Source organism: Acipenser ruthenus, chromosome 1 (genome assembly GCF_902713425.1).
Source record: "Acipenser ruthenus chromosome 1, fAciRut3.2 maternal haplotype, whole genome shotgun sequence".
Classification (NCBI taxonomy): domain Eukaryota; kingdom Metazoa; phylum Chordata; class Actinopteri; order Acipenseriformes; family Acipenseridae; genus Acipenser; species Acipenser ruthenus.
This window is the reverse complement of record NC_081189.1, coordinates 45,218,626-45,237,575: the sequence shown is the minus strand read 5'-3', so window position 1 is coordinate 45,237,575 and position 18,950 is coordinate 45,218,626. Positions and strand designations below refer to the sequence as shown.

The 18,950-nt window shown below is 37.1% G+C and overlaps 1 protein-coding gene across 3 annotated transcripts in view; it reads right to left on the bottom strand.

The window, feature by feature from the left end:
* The window catches only part of cemip2 (cell migration inducing hyaluronidase 2), a 71,083-nt gene that overhangs the window by 21,077 nt on the left and 31,056 nt on the right, over positions 1-18,950 (bottom strand). For all 3 annotated transcript variants that reach the window (XM_059025683.1, XM_059025690.1, XM_034035100.3), the window contains 5 exons: positions 14,981-15,069; positions 6,833-6,964; positions 6,317-6,352; positions 5,762-5,917; positions 1,263-1,440 (listed from right to left, as the gene is read on the bottom strand). In XM_059025683.1, the coding sequence (XP_058881666.1) occupies positions 1,263-1,440; positions 5,762-5,917; positions 6,317-6,352; positions 6,833-6,964; positions 14,981-15,069 (591 nt within the window). The remainder of the gene's footprint in view (positions 1-1,262; positions 1,441-5,761; positions 5,918-6,316; positions 6,353-6,832; positions 6,965-14,980; positions 15,070-18,950) is intronic.

The window sequence follows — 18,950 nt, the reverse complement described above, 5'->3', positions numbered from 1 at the left end:
CTGCGACATTTAAAGCACACAATGCTCCAGGTAAGGTTTTGGTGGTCTGAATAATTCTGTAACTTTCATTTGTTTCAGTCTGCTGGTCCTTTTTTTGGCAGCTAAATCTCATAGCCGTTTTAGCAGCACAAGCTGTGTGCACAATACACCACACGTAATTCATCACGTGATTACAAGTGCGTTCGGTTGATTAGACAGTACAGCTGATCAAAGATCGGATAATTGACTCTACTGTATATGAAATTCTGAACAATAGCAGCTTGTGTCCCCAAGTGGTATACATTAAAACAAAAGTAAATAGCCAGCAGAGGGCAGTATAACGTAAATATATTTTCTAACCACACAGTATTTCAGACTTTCAGCCCCTGCAGTTATTTTCAGATGATCCCATTCTAACTAGCTTTACACTTAACCTATTTAGTCAATGGGAAAAGTACAACACCAGATGTGAAAACGCATTTGTTTTACCAAAAAAGCTAAAAGCACTTTAGCTTTCAGATGCGAGCCAAAAGTGCTGTTGCTACTTGAACTTTTACTAATGGGTATGCAGGCATTACTCAAAGTTCCAGATTTCTTCTTGAAATTAGAAAAAAGGAGATTCAATGATCTCAGTGAATGATTATATTTGGTATGTTGCCTGTAAATACTGTATCTCCATTCAAATTTTCTTTTCTCAATGAAGAACAATGGCCTCAGTTCTTAACTGGAAATTCAGATTTCACCCTTCCCCTCTTGGAAACTGCTGCAACAAAAGAGACAAGCCTCACGCTTTATTTAGATAGAAACATCAAAGAGCAAAGACTGGTGCTTATCATTAAGAAATCCAGCGGTTATGACTGACCTTGTTTGTGTGCAACAGTATGATGTACAGTATGTTATGAAACTATTTCAATGCAATTTGTGTATTTGTTTTAACTGATTCATTGGATAAATGTGGATAAAGGCAACCACTCGATCAGGACGCTCTTAAAAGATATACTGTACAGGTATGGAAACTTCTCCGTTAAAAAAATAGAAGTAAAGCCCAGGTCTGGAGAAGGATGTGCTAGTTAAACACTGATCTGGTTAAATCAAGAGTTTTACAACTTTATACCCCAAGCAGATTAAGTGTTTCTGTGGTTAAATGCTGTGCAGGCGTTTGAATAATAATGAGAAATCTAACCATCTGATATACAGTTATCTGTGTGGTAATAAAAAGTGCCAGTGAAAAGGCACCCTTTCAGTTCTAAATCTAATCCACAAATAAAGGAGGTGCAACTTACACTTGTTTCAAACTTAACAGATGAAATGTTGTTCCTGGGTGTGAGTTGCCAGGGGTTTTTCAGGAAGAAGCCTACAGCACTTGTGTAGCGGTCAGACGTAGGTATAAAATGTTTAAAGGTGCTTTTAGTGAGGTGTACAGGCCCATCATAGATCTGAAATCCTCTGATAGGGAATGTCCTGTTGAGGGGAACAGAACAAAAATGGTTATACACACAAAAACAAATATACGCACACACCACAACATAAACACACCACAACATAAAAAACATTTTTTTCTTTTTGGTGACTTGTTGTAACAAGTCACCAAAATTGGGGAGTAAAGACTTGAGTCACCAATCTGGCTCGAGTCACTTCGAGTCATTAGTTCTGACAGTTCAAGATATCTTGATTTAATCAGATTAGTTTTACATGAGAGTAGCAATCTATACATAAACAAATGAATCATTAAACAAAACAATAATGTGGTCATACTTGCCCCACTTATGTTCACCATTAAAAGTCCACTGTTTCTGCTTTGTTTTCATCTTTTCATTACGTGAATTTGATTCCTTTATCTATTTATAAGCACATTTTGCCACTGTATAAAGACCCCTTTCTCTGTGCTTAATTGGGTTGGATGTTTAGTAATGAATGATACCACAAAACACATATCTAAATATGTTCTCACTTCTCAACGCTGACACTTCCTTATAGTTTTGTTTCAGATACATAAACTAAATTAAAATAAATTTGGTGGCATTTTATTTCATGTTGAGATATTACTTCAAGATTTTAACACATAGGAGACAATTGGAAAAATAAAGAAACTGAGGCAATTTTATATAATTCAGTTTTATATAATTCACAGGTAACATAGAATTTGTACTACATATCTCTCCTCTTAGTGTAAGCTGAGCTATGGAGTGTCTTTTTCCATTAAGTATCAACTAGACATTTTTAAGTAACAGATACTGTTTCACAAAAGCACAAAACGTAATAAAAAGGTGTCTGTGGAGTCCTAATGGCATAACAAAACATAATACTGTACTGAAGAAAGTACAAAAACAAATCAATCTTTTAAACTTTCTCATCTTATACTTAATATACATAAAACTTTAAGTTAAAGTTTGATGTATATGTATGTTAAAGTATAAGAAAGAAAAGAAAAATGTTTTAAGCCTTTGTCTTTAACTAAAGACTTTAAACATAAACCTCTAATTTCACAGACCCTGATTAGCACTGACCTTGGACTAACTAATATTAGTTTAGGTAAACTTCCAAATGTTTGCATTAGCTTAATAAATGTGTACTGTAAACAACATTTTATTCAGAATTGGATTTAAAGGGACATTTAAAAATAGCTACAAAGCACCAACTCCCTTAAGAAATATGGTGTCCATAAATAAACAGATAAAATACATACAACCATACATACTGTACATACATTAAATAAAGAGAATAATGAGCACCAAATAAATACTTCCCTATCAGCTTTCACTAGGTAAAATTTTAGAAATGTTTTCCATACATTCATTTGTGTGCTAACAAAACCTGAAAAATAAAAATATTCAGTGCTTTTTCTGCCGTGTTGTTTAATTTGCCCTGGCTTTTTTTTTTTTTTTAAATATCGAATATCGACTACCTACTCATTTAGGAAAACTACAGCTGTTGCATTGTGCCTGAGTTTTTAATTAATTCAGATTCTCATTTTAGCCGTTAAAAAAAACTAAAAACCTACCGGTATAAATTTAGTGGTAGTTACGGGTGCTATGTGAATGCAGTTTATTCATATTGTCGCTTTACAGTGCTGGCAAGATGCAGCTGCTTGTTTCTCTCTCGGTCGACTGTATAATTATTAAAAGCGAACTCCACCACCGCAGGTGATTTCTATTTCCTTAGCAATGGTCTTAACAAACATGGCAGGAACCTGTTTATGTGCAAAATGATAAGATGACTGCGTGTGTGAGAGAGGGACTGCATGTATTGAAAATGAAATAAGTTTGTTATTGATTTTATCATAAAGACAATGACTCGAGTCAGATGGAGACTTTTTTGTGTGAGTCGTCAAGTCACGTCTTTTGAGCAGGGAGTCGAATTAAGTCATTTGACGTCAGTGACTCAAGTCACGAAAAATTGCGACTTGATTCCGAGTCGAGTCATTGACTCAAGTCATTACAACTCTGATAAAAACACACACACACACACACACACACACACACACACACACACACACACACACACACATACACACCACAAAATAAAAACAGACACACCACAACATAAAAACATGCATAGGACACACAACGACATAAACACACACACACAAGCCCAAAAGCCTACCCAGAGTGTCAGCACTTCAGCCCCAATGCAGCAAAAAATAAAAATAAAAACAATAATAATAATAATAATAATAATAATAATAATAATAACACGATGTAACACAATTTTTGTTCCTGGGTAGTAAGTGTTATTTCCTAATTGCTTATGCCTCAAAAGTATAGAAAATGGCTATTATTCCCCACAAACTTTGCTTTTGTTACCAGACAGTGATATTTTGAAATTTACCTATTTCCAATGAGAAAACTGGCGAATTTGTATCTTTTCGTTCACATAAAGTCAGAAAAAAACAACATATGAAACCAAATTAACATGTATTTATACTAAAGTAATACAAAAATGACTACAAAAGATTTAGAAGTGAGTAGTTTTTCGAGATTTACGATTATACTGTAAATCGCTTTCACGAATCAGCCCCCAAATGTAGTCTCCCATCATGTTCTCGTTATACTGTCCTTGGTAGCGGCGTTCAAAGTCCAGTATATCCTGGTGGAAGCGCTCGCCTTGCTCCTCCGAGTACGCTCCCATGTTCTCCTTGAATTTATCAAGATGAGCATCAAGGATATGGACTTTGAGGGACATCCTACAGCCCATTGTGCCGTAGTTCTTCACCAGAGTCTCAACCAGCTCCACATAGTTTTCGGCCTTGTGATTGCCCAGGAAGCCCCGAACCACTGTGACAAAGCTGTTCCAAGCCACTTTCTCCTTACTAGTGAGCTTCTTGGGGAATTCATTGCACTCCAGGATCTTCTTTATCTGTGGTCCGACGAAGACACCGGCTTTGACCTTTGCCTCAGACAGCTTAGGGAAGAAGTCTTGAAGGTACTTGAAGGCTGCCGACTCCTTATCTAGAGCTCTGACAGATTGTTTCATAAGGCCCAATTTGATGTTCAGTGGTGGCATCAGCACCTTCCGGGGGTCTACCAGTGGCTCCCACTTGACGTTGTTCCTCCCCACAGAGAACTCGGTCCGCTGTGGCCATTCCCGCCTGTGCTAGTGCGCCTTGGTGTCCCTGCTGTCCCAAAGGCAAAGATAGCAGGGAAACTTGGTAAAACCGCCTTGGAGACCCATCAGGAATGCCACCATTGCAGCCTCTTGATGCCATCTCAGAAAAATGCAGATATGTATCCACTTAGGCAGCTGGAACTAAACTGAACTGGTGGGCTTAAGGCCCCTGTATTTATACTACTATTTATATTACTGGAAAGTTCTAGAAGTTACTCCAAGTTTACTCAGCACTGAATCTAACTGGAATGTTCTGGAAAATAGGTAAATTTCAAAATATCACTGTCCTGGTCACAAAAGCAAAGTTTGTGGGGAATAATAGCCATTTTCTATACTTTTGAGGCATACGCAATTAGGAAATAACACTTACTACCCAGGAACCAAAAAAAAAAAAAAAATTGTTACACGGTGTAATAATAATAGTCCTACTGGTTTCAGTAAAACATGCTTCCCCCAGGGCAATGTCACCCTCTTCCGTATTTCTGGCATGGCATTGCTGACTTGAAGAATAACAGCAGTGGCAGATTAACGTTAATTGGAAACAGTGGATTAAATCCAGAAAATGTTGGCTGTTTATTATTCAATTCTTGTTTTGGTCTTGCTCCAATATGCATTTGTTGTTTGCTTCAAGTGCAGCTTAAAAGCTCTCTGCTATAATCCTATTAGTTCCTCCCTTTATTGTATTTGTTTTTAATAATTGGCACTGATAGCAATCTCATCCTGTAACCGTAACACAATATGTTCATCTCAAGAAAAGAAGAGATATAAAACAATGGGAAATAGGAGCCTTGACTAAAACATTTTCTGGCACCTTACTGTAATAGGCAAAACATAAATGGTAGAATTAGCCCCACACCATTCAGGCCATTCCATAAAAATGTAACATTTGTTACACTGAATATCACAATCAGTCTATCAGTGCCTCAAAGAGCCATTTTAAATACCAACCACTAAACCGAATTCCATTATAATAATATACATTGAAGTAATCTATACATTTTTTGCCTACTGCCTAAAATAAGGTCAGCAGCTTGCTGTGCTTATGCCATGTAATGGTTGAAAGAACAAGCAACAAAATTTAGGCAAAACAGAATGACCATTTACCAGAGAAATGGTGTCAAAAAAAAGATGCCACTGCATTACGTTCTCCCCGTGCTGTGAAACCTCTGCTGCTTACTTGTTTCTGGGAAGAGTCCTGGTTTTGTTCTCCCCGCCTCCTACTCCCCAGTACTTGTTCTGCCCACCGTTAGTTCCATAGTTCTTGCTTTCCCCAACGAACAGTGATTCAGACACTACCTGGCTTGAGCCTACATCTTTTGGGAAGCTTCCATCACTGCATTTAATACAAATAGGACAATTGTTAGTGAAATGACTAATAAAACAAACCAGAATTTAGCACTGACTTTTACTCTTCCAAGAACAATGCAGACACCTGTGCAACAAAGCTGAACTAAGCAAAATGATTAACACTGCAACTTTAACAAATATGTTCTGCATTTTTTATGACACTGATTCTTATTTCTAGATCTACAGGGTAGTGTTTCAGTTATAGTCTGAAACCCCAGTTTGCATTTTTCTAACAGATTGTGAAGTCTAGTGCCTTTATACTGTATCAGCTAGTTCTAGAGGTGTGTACCTAGTAGCTTCAGTTCATTATTTGCACTTAAATGCAATTATTGTGTTCGATTATAGGCATTTCATAGTCCATTAAACACAGAACAGACAAATGTACCTTGCAAATGACAATCCAATTCCATTATCAGCAAACCTAACAAACATAAGAAAGAAAAGTCGTTTTTTATTATTATTTATTATTATTATTATTATTATTATTATTATTATTATTATTATTATTATTATTATTATTATTATTATTATATTGTAGTACACAAATATTAGCATGCTTAAGATACACATCACAGACAAAAATTACCATGTTACATAGAAGAATACTCCTTGAACATTCGTGGAGTACTGTAGTCGTGAATGAAGATGGCCAAATAGGAAAGAAAATAAATGCAGCACTCCATGCAAGTTCATGGAACATTCTGTTTACATAACAGGTATCATTTATGGAAGATACATTCTGGATAAATCTAAATTAAACCGTTGGATTTAGGGAATTAATTTCTTTATATCAGAACAGTGCAATTTGTCCAATCCTTTTGTCAAAACGTTACAATGCACATACTGCTAGCTATAAACCTAGTGTTACAACACTGAACAGAAATAAAAGAAAGCGGCTTACCCAGAGTTCTTAATAAGAATGTCTCCTCCTCTGACCCAAGCACCCAGGTCATTGTTCTTGAAGGATATCAAGCTGTCAATGAGAGCAACAGCACGAGGTTTCTTTGGGTCAGCATCTACATGAGGACGGAACCTGGAATGAGAGGGTTCAGCCATAATCTATCAGTTTCTTAAAAAACATGATCACTTTGACCTACCTTGGTATGTATGTACATTTAAAAATGTAAATAGACAGGTCCTCCATATATCCCCGATTCTGAATATCCTAACCAATTTTCATCACAACTGGATGAGCAATTCACTAGTATGCAAAAAAGTATTTAGTCTGTGAAGAAGGATATGCATTCACGGTGGCATATAACAAAGAGTATTAGGAGTTCTAACAGTTGCAAATGAGTTAAAGGCATAGTGCCCATTTTATTATATAAATTGCGTTAAAACATTTTAAAGGACATGGTTAACATTTTATATCTATAGGCACTGCATGTTAAATAACAAAAAAAAGGGAAATACTCTAACATTTTTGTTTTACTTTCCAATCTATAAAACAGTGTTCTTCAGTTGCAGTTAACAGCAGGGACATGCCTGTTGGTCTGATAATCTGACACAGTATAAACAGGCAGGTATTGGGGAGGATGGAGCTTTTTGTAGGACCTTGCAACAAAGATATATAGAAAATAATTAATGAAAGCTTTGAGTTATGGCAGAATACAGACAACTATAGAAGAAAGTCAATGAAAATAATCATATCAGTAGAAAAAAAAAAACAGAGCCTTTAACCCTCGGTTTGTATTGGACTGGGTAAAGGCCAGATAAACAATAGAATGTCAACACTAATCCACCCTTTTCTTCTGCTACTGGAACAGTTCAACACTGGGATCAGATGGCTCTTGTGAGTCACTTTCTTTGTACACTGTAGCCTCTTGGTTCCCTGACACAGCATAGTCAACATTTTCTTAAGGGGTGTTAGATTAAGCTTTGCTGTGTGCTCTTCCTGTTATACTGTGGCTGAAACTGAGAGGGCATTAACTGAAACCCCATGCTTTCCGTAATAACCATCAAACCAGTCATGATTTAATGTCCCAGAGGAAATGGGATAGTACATTAAGGCAGCACAGTAGACTACTGTACTAGAGATTTTATCTACAGTTTACAGGGTGAAGAAAACTTTCGTCAAATCCAATAGATAGCGTTTCAGTCAACACATGTACAAAATAAAATACATAGGAGAGACAGGTACAGCATTATATAAAATAATACAGAATCACCTATCAAACATAAGAAATAAAGTAATGAACCAATAGTTCAACACTTAACAAAAAATGAACATGAGTGACCTACAATTTATGGTTTTAAAAGAAATAAAATGAGAATATACAATACAAAAGAATAAAGAAAAAAATAAATTAAATGGATAGACTCAATACCATGATGCCTGAAGGTTTAGATAGAATGTAGTAAATTACATCACAAACACATTAATATATTTTAATATAAATAAGTGAGTGTAGTTGCCATAGCATCAAAAGCCTATAAGTACCTTGACTGTTTGTTTTCAAACACACTTTCCTCTTGACAAAGGTATGTTAAACATACTGAAACATTGGGAAGTTGGCTTTTTATAATGTTCACGCTTTCGTCTTATTCAGGTATCCTAAAAGGTATATATTGTATATTAAAATTAATAGTGTGTTTTGTATTTAATCTCTAAGACAATTGTTTTGCCCTTAATCACTCTGTGTTAGTTAATCCTGTTTTTACATTGCTTATGCCATTTTTTATAATCCATTACTGGATTCACTTAAAAGGTGAGGTGCAATGATTTTTCATTTTTTTTCAGCATTCACTTGTATAGTACTGTTGGTAGATCAATAAAAGTATCTGTGTAGTTTTAATGCTAAGTGTATAAAAAACAACTCTGAAGTTGACACCTCTATGAAAAGCCCAGCTCACTCGAAGCTGTGGCTAATTTATGCATGACGTCACACCAGGACAAGCTTACCATCCTGCCCGCTGCTTTCCTGCATTACCGCTCACCAAAACACAGCGCACCCAGGGGAGAGATACCGTGGTAAATAGGCGTGTACTATATGGTTGCTCCAACACTGCATGGCCATTGGTATCTCTACACGAGTTTCCTAAAGAGCCAGCACGATGCCGGCAATGGGTGAAGTTCGTGGGAAGGACCAGGGATTGGGATGCTAAGCCCAACAGCAGCTGCATCTGCAGCACCCACTTTACCGAAGACAGCTTTATTAATTTAATGATGTTCAAGATGGGTGCTGTTAAAAAAAGTTAAATTAAATAAGGCTGCAGTACCATCCATTTATCCGGCTGGTACCTGCAGGACAGCAGCAGCATCATCTTCTAGTAAAAAAAAGTAAAATAACCGGGACTCAAGCGGCTGCCAGGAAAAGGGTAAGGGCATGATCCTATCATTTCATTATAATTATCTCTTACTGTTTGATGAAAATATGTATAGTGACGCGATTATATAGCCAACAACCTCCCACGTACATTATTAATAAATAATGTGATAAAATGATCACTTTATGTCACGTTCTCGTATGCATTCCTGTGAAGTCTCTCGATTTCGTCGGGACATTCCCGCGTAAAACCTTCCTCCGGATTATTTAGATCGCCAATCTGCACATAAAAACTTCAACTTCATTTATTTATTATTATTTTCCCCATCCGACCTGCAAAAATGCCTTAGGCTACTTTATGATGTTGATGTAGGCTATATCAGATTCTAATAGGCTACAAGTTAAGAATAAAGTATTATTTATTGTATATGTAAGAACTATTATATTGATTTGTTCGGAGAAAGTTGTGCAGTAAGTCCGAAAAAGGAGACCTCAGGTTCTCGGGTTTTCATAAGTTGACAGGTATTACTGTACTTGTTTTGCATGATAAATTACGTCTGATCTGTTGCCACTGAGATCCAACGTACTCCGTGTCTATTGCTCGGCTTTTAAAAAGCCTACAGTGAAGAAACGAGAGACTGGCTATTTTGTACGGAGTTCCAGAGCTGGGAGAACACACCTTTTTTTTTGTTCTTTGTGTCTCGAAACAAAGACGGTAGAGTCTGTATTCTTTTTTGTTTATTTGATTATGTTTAAAGGGTGTCAGCCGACCGAGTGACTAAGAACCTTTGCAGCGAGGCATAGCCTACACAGACAGTGAAGGTTATCGGGTTGTGTGTGTGTGTGTGTGTGTGACGCTGTGTAATTGACTGTACTATTATGTAAAGTCTGGTGTTACCTCAAGTAAACCTTATCAATATTAAACATCATATTCTATAAAAGATGTAACAATAACTAAAACTTTCAGAATACTTCAGGGTCTATGCCTTGTTTTTACTGTGAACCTGAACAATAAACGCTCATTTTATTTGCAATCTGCCTCCTTGTTGTTTTGTATACTTCCTATCAGTCACTGATGTTCTGCCCAGTTATATACCTGTACGGGAGATAACTGGAGGTACCTCACCTTTATTGAGGGTGGCGTACTCGAAACATACAATTGATAATTTAATCTCGTTTGATTAATAACTAAATTCCAGTAACGTGTTGTCACAGACGGTTCTGGCACATCCCTTTTGAGCTAGAAGTCATTAAATCCTTTTGCATGGAAGGCCTCAGTTGCAAGGGTGTGTGGTTCTTTGATGGACCCAGATTCAGTTAAAATGTTTTTGCCCACTAATGATGGGAATGGGAATGTAGAGATGGAAGCTCTGCTAACAAGATTTAAGTTTTTGCAGGTATCAGGCTTTTAAAGACACACCTGTGGTGGCTTTGACAGACTTACTGAGAGCAGAAACTGACCCAAGACTGTGACAGCTACTGGAAGCAGGCTGATCTTTGGGATGCAAATTGAACATTTGTGAAACTGTATGTGTGTTAAAATGTAGTAATAACTGTACTGTGTTTTAAAGAATATAAAGCCAGAAGAAATACTAAACAAATTTTTAAAAACACACTGTTCATACAAAAAGTTACAATATGCTATGTATTAACCTATAGTTATGCTAGAGCACTCTACATTTCTGTTTAGTCTATTATAACCTTGAGCAGAAAGGCAGACATGAGCATCAGGTTTCTTATTTAAAGAAGTAAGCTTGATCTGAAAGTAGTGTTTAAGCTAAACACAGGTATTCTAGAATAATTCAAACAGAATATAAGTCTAAATGTTTTATTTTAACAGAAGAACTGTAAGAGTTTGAAAATAAGAGAATATAGAAATGTAGAAATTAACTTAAAGTAAAAACTTCAGTCAAAGCATAATAGTACCAGTCTGTGTCAGGCATATTGTAGGATTTGCCAAAGAGAAGGTCATTCATCTTGGTAACCCTTGCTTGTTTGCAGTACCAGATGGAGGGTAATGTTTGGGGGCTTTGGAATCCAAGGTTTCTATGGTAAGTGATCTATTTCATATAAGAAATACCTCTTGGTACAGGAAAGGGGGAGTCAGTGGTGAACTATATGGACTTATTAAATCATAGGAACTAATGAACACCTGGTATCTTCTACTAATGATGGATGACCTCGACAGGAGGTGGTTCAAAACTTGCCTGAACAGGATTTTTGTAAGAGAAAAACAGAGAGAGGTCACGTTTAGTTTAAAGCACTGAATGGCTAAAATAGGACAGTCATATTTTGACTATGTTCCTGATAGACTGGATTTAAAGTGAGAATACTTGGATATATAGTTGCCTGCTTTGAAGTTTGCCATGAGCCTTCTACCAGTCCCTATCCAATATGTTTTAGTTAATTGCCTTGATCATGCCTTGACCAGACTGCACCCAGCTACCTCCAGACCCTCATCTCTCCCTACACCCCCACTCGACCTCTCCTCTCCACCTGCACTAGAAAACTGGCTGTACCTCCTCTACGTCATTTAATCCTGTACTTTACAGATCACTATACTGTAATCTGCCACTAGTGTTATTCAATCTGTAGTGTTTTGCATTTAATCGTATCCTGATGTAACTATCACTGACACTTATCTGCTCTGATATTGATTCGTATTTTGTAATATACTTGTACTTACTAGAACTGACGTCATTGTATTTTATCTTGCTCTTAATTGTATTTATACTTGTACTGTGATTCCTGAAATGTATTTTTTTTTTTACGACTAAGTCGCCCTGGATAAAGGCGTCTGCTAAGAAATTAATAATAATAATAATAATAATAATAATAATAATAGTAATAATAATAGTTAAACCACATCTATATTGAAGCCAACCAAATAAGTCTTTTGATGTGTGTGTGTGTATATATATATATATATATATATATATATATATATATATATATATATATATATATATATATATATATATATATATATATATATATTGTGATGAGGTGTAGGGCACTGTGGTCGAGGGCCGGTATTTTGGGCCACGGATTTTGAGCAGTCTGTACCCTTTTTAAGGAAATGTAGTCCTGTTGGTCTGGCGCAACAGGACTTCAATTCCCAGGAGGCCATGGGACTGATGGGCAGCCATTTTAGATGGCATAATTATAAAATAGGTGATTGGGTAATTGATTCAACAGCTGCCTTCAATTAAACAATTGGGAGCCTTTTAAAAAGGGCAGGGTCACCCTGTTGGTGGAGGAGAGTTGGAGAATGAGCTGTGAGCTGTGAGAAAAGGGAAACAAGAACCGAGTCTTTTGTGCAAGGTAGGACTTAAAAGTCCTGGTGTTTTGGAGCCGGTAAGCAGCTTAGCTGCCCGGACTGTTAGTTAGGGATACTTGCTTGTTTAGTTAGAAATCCATAAAGGAGTTAGGCTTTTGTTTGTTTATCTTGGATTTTTTTTTTTTAAGCACTGTAAATAATAAACACACAGGTGCCGTCATGTTTGAACCACATTCCTGGAAGTTTGACTTTCTTTTATGCTAGAGGACAGTGTAAAAGGTCCGGAGGAAGTGACAAACATAACACACATTTTCAGAGTTGTCACAATATATTGACCCAGGATTGGGAATAATTACACCACAGTAGGTGTTACATATTAAACACATCTTTCTATGTATTCTTCATATACTTGCACTGTATTCACATGCATGCTGGTGTTCAGGAACTCCCTGGTACCAAGAAAGAATAACATCAGTTCAAAAGTTCAAGTTACATATTTTGGAAATGTAGGAGAGGTGGACTATGGGATGATGGCTAATTAATCTTATAGAAGGAGTTACCGGGTGTTCTGAAAATGTTATTAACTGTTAAGGCTGATTAATGTTTGAGATTGAATTGAGACTTCTGACATAAAAAGCAAAGCAAAAACTCCATAAAAACCGAGGTAAAATCCTAGTCAAGTGTCACTCAACTTGATAACTACAAGCTGATGTGATCCATGCTCTGAAGATCTCTGATCGAGCTTATTGCTGTTGGTGTCAAATTAAAAAACCTGAAACACTGACACAGAAAAAAAAATGTGCTACTCTACCATCAACAGACTACAACAAACCACGGAAGAGAAAGAAGTGAAAATGTAAACAAGCTTTCTTGTTTTTTTTTTTACATTGTGAAACGACTATAAATGAAACACAAGACCAACATTTCTGATCTGTTTGATTTAAGATGCTACAACATCCGAACCGGTAACATCGCTTTCACTTCTATCCTCCATCTGCTGCATTTGTTTACACCAGTGAATGTCCTGGTGTGACGTCACGCACGTGCGCTCTTCTGGGTAGAGGTCTTGAAGGGTTTTGAAAACGGTCTAACCATAAATTTGCCTTTTTTTCCACTTTATAAGTAACAAATGTGAATTAAACTTTCAGGACATGTATAGAAAGTTTATCTGCACTCAACAATGACTATGTCATTGCACCCCACCTTTAAGAATCTAAATTGATTCATCTTGTAATTAGTCAAACCTGTATTAAGAGACCACTCAAGGGACAGTCTAATAGTGGCCTCTTAACACAGGTGGTTTCTTAAAAGAGGGTCCATAACTTAGGAATTTTCTATTTGTCTCTGACGTTATTTCCTGTAATTGTTTGTCTTACATACACTGTAAAACTTTAATGTCAGAAGATGTAATAAGAACAAAAGGAAGTAATTTAGTAACATTCATTTAGGTAATGCATCTACAAAACAAATTATTTTGTGAAAGTAATGAATGCATGCCTGTCTCGGGTCACACCAATTGTTTTAAATCCTTTGCAAATTTCAATGCCTGTGTCTGCCTTTCAGGTACGTGTTGATTCATTGCATCCTGAAACCAACGCCAGCATAATATCGTTTTCGCTTATCGCGCACATTGTTTTCATACTCTTATAAGTATGGCTTGAATTTTTCGGTGTTTATTTTCCTTTTAACGGTTTGCCTTGAGGAATTTTGGAAATCTAAAAGCTTTGTCATGCATTAGAAAACTCAAATGGGTTCATAAGGTAAAATCCCACCTTGAAAATCATATAGGACATGGCACCATTAAGGAAGCAACAGAGGACTTTTGTTTCAAGTTAATTGAATTTCAAGATATTTGCCTTATTGGGTCATTCTTCAAGGAAATGAGAAGGATAGAGAATACTTTAGATACCCTGTACTGTAAAATCCAGTGAACACAACTGACCTGGGGACTGACACCAACAGATGTGCAGCTCCATCAGGCCTGCTTACTCCAACAGGTGCTATTACAAGGCAGTGGGGTTCAAAGGGCTATGTGATAGGGATGAGTACTGACTGAAGAAATACTGACTGAACAGTACCTTAATTCTCATTTTTCTCATGTGGACCTCATAAACAGCCATTGTAGAGCTGTCAACGTAAGTAAAATTAAGCTTTCTGAAAAATATGCAAACACTAAATATACTTTTAATGTTTTAAAAATTCATAGTATTCTTTGGCAATATGTAAACTCTGTCCCATTAGTGTCCTGATACCTGCTGCTGAAGGGTACATCAGTCTTTCATTTGGACTTCATATGTTCTTATTCAATACATTTTGAAATGTTTCAAATCTGCCACATTTCTGTGATTTGTATGATTGATTTGTCTTTTAATTCAATAATCCAAAATAGTAAATATCTGTTTCCTAAAAAAAAGTTCTGTCCATAGTGTGAATAAAAGCATTTCACTTTGAGATAACTGTGACAGGGTGTTGAGGCTTCAATCAAAATCGCTCGAGACCTTACCTAGCATTGTTATCCAAGCAGAGGTACTCCCTTGGGTCAGCAGCGCTTGCATTTGTGGTTTTAACTCCCTTGTCAATGAAGAGACCAGCCTGAAATAAATAATGCACCTCATTAAAAAAGGAAATGACTTTTTAAACAAACATCACACAAAGAGAGAGAGAGGCTGTGTTTTAGTCTCAGATTACATTTTAGCTCTGGCCAACTTTGCGGTCCATTTATTAAATGCGCGTCAGGCACGCCAGGTCTAATTTATTTTCACACGCGCAGTTAATTTTAGACGCGCTGTTTAAAAGTATTTTTCTTCACAGTCAAACGGGTTTAAATGGCCCTGCATATCAACAAAGCACTCACTAGGCATCTCCAGCCCCGCCCCACCCTTTCGTTCGCTATAGCTTTCACCTATGTAAGAAATAAATAATAATAATAATAATAATAATAATAATAATAATAATAATAATAATAATAATAATAAGTCGTACATACCGAGCAATCATCTCCTGATCACTCGTTTTATCACCAAACTCCTCAATAATGCGATCCAAGTCATTATTTTATTACTATAACATCTCAAAAAAGCTCTGCAAATGTCCGTGTTCTCTGTGCGCTGATTCACAGGCAGCCAGCTTGTTTACTTACGACCGCCCCCGTTATCTGATACCAGGGCCATGTATGACAAACTCCACACACAGTGTACCATACCAAATGATGTAGACAAGAGGGTGGTAGCTTAAATGTTAGCAAAGAAAGTCACAAGTTAACACCAGTGAGCAAAAGTAGGCTGAGAGCAAGACATTCAAGTTATAATGTTTAATAAAGGTCTCGAAGGAGGCCCAGGTAGCAGCGTTGCAGATGTCCTGTATTGAAACGGATTTTAGTTTTGTCCATGTAGTAGCCATTCCACTTACCAAGTGGGCTTTGATGGATCCTGGAGCTGGTTTCTTTTCGAAGCTGTAACAGAACTCAATGCAGGATGTGATCCAACTTAAAACTGTCTGTTAGCAGACAAATTTTCCGTTTCTGAGCCACCTTGCTGAGGTCTCTGCCACTAGAAATGCTTTTTTCTAAGTGAAGAATTTCTGTTCACATGTAGCCAAGAGTGGTCCCAAGAGTTTGTTGAGTACCAGGCTAAGGCTCCATTGAGGGACGATGCATTTCCTTGGAGGTCTTAGGTGGTTAACCCTCCTAATGACTAGGCACCATAGGGTGGAAACCTACAGAGTGACCTTCCCAGCCAGGTAACATGTTGGAGATTGCAGCAATGTGAACCTTAATGGCGGATAGGGAAATAACTTTGTGAAAATGGTGGCTGGGTTATGAAAATATTTCAGACAGAGATATCCAAGCAGTGCAGGAATTTTGAACCGCACCAGAGGAAAATGTCTCTCCATTTACCTGAATAGGCCTGATCAGTAAGTTACTACTTTTATTTATTTATTTATTTATTTTGAGTAAGTAGAAAGTTAGTTACTTGTTCCTCAGTAGTTATCTTTCAATCTTCAGGCAGCTAGTCATAATAGTGAAAGATTGTTGTGGAGCACCTTGCCATTGTTCTGGGACAGCAGATCGCTGCTCACTGGTTGGTGGAGGGGCCCAAATTTGCCCATTTCCAGAATCCCAGAGAACCAGAACCTCTTGGCCCAATATTAGTTACTTGTTCCGCTAGCCCATGGTTCCTCAGTAGTTATCTTTCAATCTTCAGGCAGCTAGTCATAATGGTGAAAGATTGTTGTGGAGCACCTTGCCATTGTTCTGGGACAGCAGATCGCTGCTCACTGGTTGGTGGAGGGGCCCAAATTTGCCCATTTCCAGAATCCCAGAGAACCAGAACCTCGGCCCAATATTAGGATGTAACTGGCTTACTCTTTACTTACCTTCCTGAACACTGTTGGGGTAGTGGCAGGGGCGGGTATGCATATATGAAATGCGCAGGTCTTCTGTTGCCATGGCTGCTCTCTGCTGAAAGCATGTACTCTGCTATGGCAAACAGGTCTAATTTTGGATGACCTAGTTTGTTTAATACCCACTGTACCACATCTGGACAGATCTGTCACTCGGGGAATAATCTCCTTGATGAGTAGGTCTGTGATGCTGTTGTTGAGTTCGGGCAAGTAAGCTGCCTGGATTGTGCTCCCTAGTGGTTGATGTGTTTTATGCAGTGGTGTGGTCTTTGTGAACTAGTACTTCCCATTGTTTAAAGGCTGGATGAAGGGTTACAGCAGGGGTTCCCAAACTTTCTCAGCTCAAGGCCCACCAAAACATTCCGAATCCTGGCTGAGGCCCCCCACCCAATGAATCTGTATTATTATAATAATAATAATAATAATAATAATAATAATAATAATAATAATAATAATAATAATAATAATAATGTCATTAGTAGACATCTTTATCATTTGTATTATTAAAGTAATTTAGCTACAGACACCTTTATCCATTGCGACAATCCATTTTTTTTTAAATGTTACATATAATGTACTACATATACATTACAAGGGTAACAACATCACTACAAAAAATACACTTAGTCACGCATTATGTCTCAAAGAGACATATGGTAGCATAAAGGCAGACCAGTAGTAGTCCCAACGTTTTTTCTTGTAGATACTAAGCAGATACCTTACTCTTATTGCAAACAACAAATTAAATGATAAAACAAAAAGGTACGATGATAAAAAGAAATTTAAGTAAATAATACTACTTACAAAGTACTCTGGGTTCTGCATGCCTAATGGGATGGGTGTGCTTGGTAATTCCTGCACATGTCATTAAATCGCGGTTTCATTCCAGTCAATGATATTCGCATGTCACTCTCTACATGCAGACATGCTCTGTGCTTTGTCTTCAGTGCTGTCAGTGTGGAAAACCCAGTCTCACACACATATGTTGTAGCAAAGGGTAAAATAGTTCTTAGAGCTTTTTCTCTAACAGGGTACTCATCCATAATATGTATCCAGAACTGTGGTAACGGAACAGCAGAGAATTTAATCTTTAAAGTCCCATTGTTTGACAGTTCAATCAACTCCTCTTGGGATTTCAGGTCCAGGTTTGTATCGATTTCAGAATCAAAGGGATTTCGGATCCAGTTCAAATGTTTGTTTTCGAGCTCTGGAAAGTATTCACTGAAGTACTGTTGCAGATGAATCAAATGAGACACGATGAGTGGCAGGATGCTGCTAGTACTCATGCTGGAAGATTTAAGTTCTTCATGTAAAAGTGGTAACATTTCTGTCACTCCTTCATTAAGTTTATTTTCCCAGAGAGCAATTTTTTAGTGAATGCTCTAACTTTGTCTTGCATGTTTAATACAGTTACGTCACGGTCTTGGATGCTTTGATTCAGAGCATTTAACTGTCCAAATATATCCGACAAGTACGATAGTTTCAGAATCCATGGAGGATTTTCAAAACAACTTTTGAGTTGGCTGTTCTCTGTTGATAAGAACTGTTTCAGCTCATGTCAAAGTTCAAACACTCGTTGCATGATTACCCCCCTTGACAGCCAGCGTACTTCAGAGTAGAGCAGTAAGTGCTCGTGGCTGGCACCCATTTCACTACAAAGCACAGCAAATATTCTGTGTTTCGGCCTAGCTTTTATCATATTCACAATTTTTATCACTTCTTGCAGCAGCTGATTAAACTCATCATCCATACGTTTGGCAACAAGTGCTTCAGAAGCCGCTCCATTTTGACTGTTATACTCTGTTGAGTTCTCACTGTACATGTGCAGAAGTGGAATGTTTTATTTTATCAACAGCGCTGGGGAATATATCTAGAATTTTTTTTTTTTTTTTTTTTTTTTTTAATCATATTGCGAGAAATTCTTTCTGCTTTATATTTAATTGTAGTCTCATTATGTAAATTGCATTAATATAGCTGCTTATCCATCCATCCATCCATTATCGATCTGCTTCTCCTGGTGAGGGTCGCGGCTATAGTTGTTTATTTAAATTGTAATTGCAAGTCACCCAACT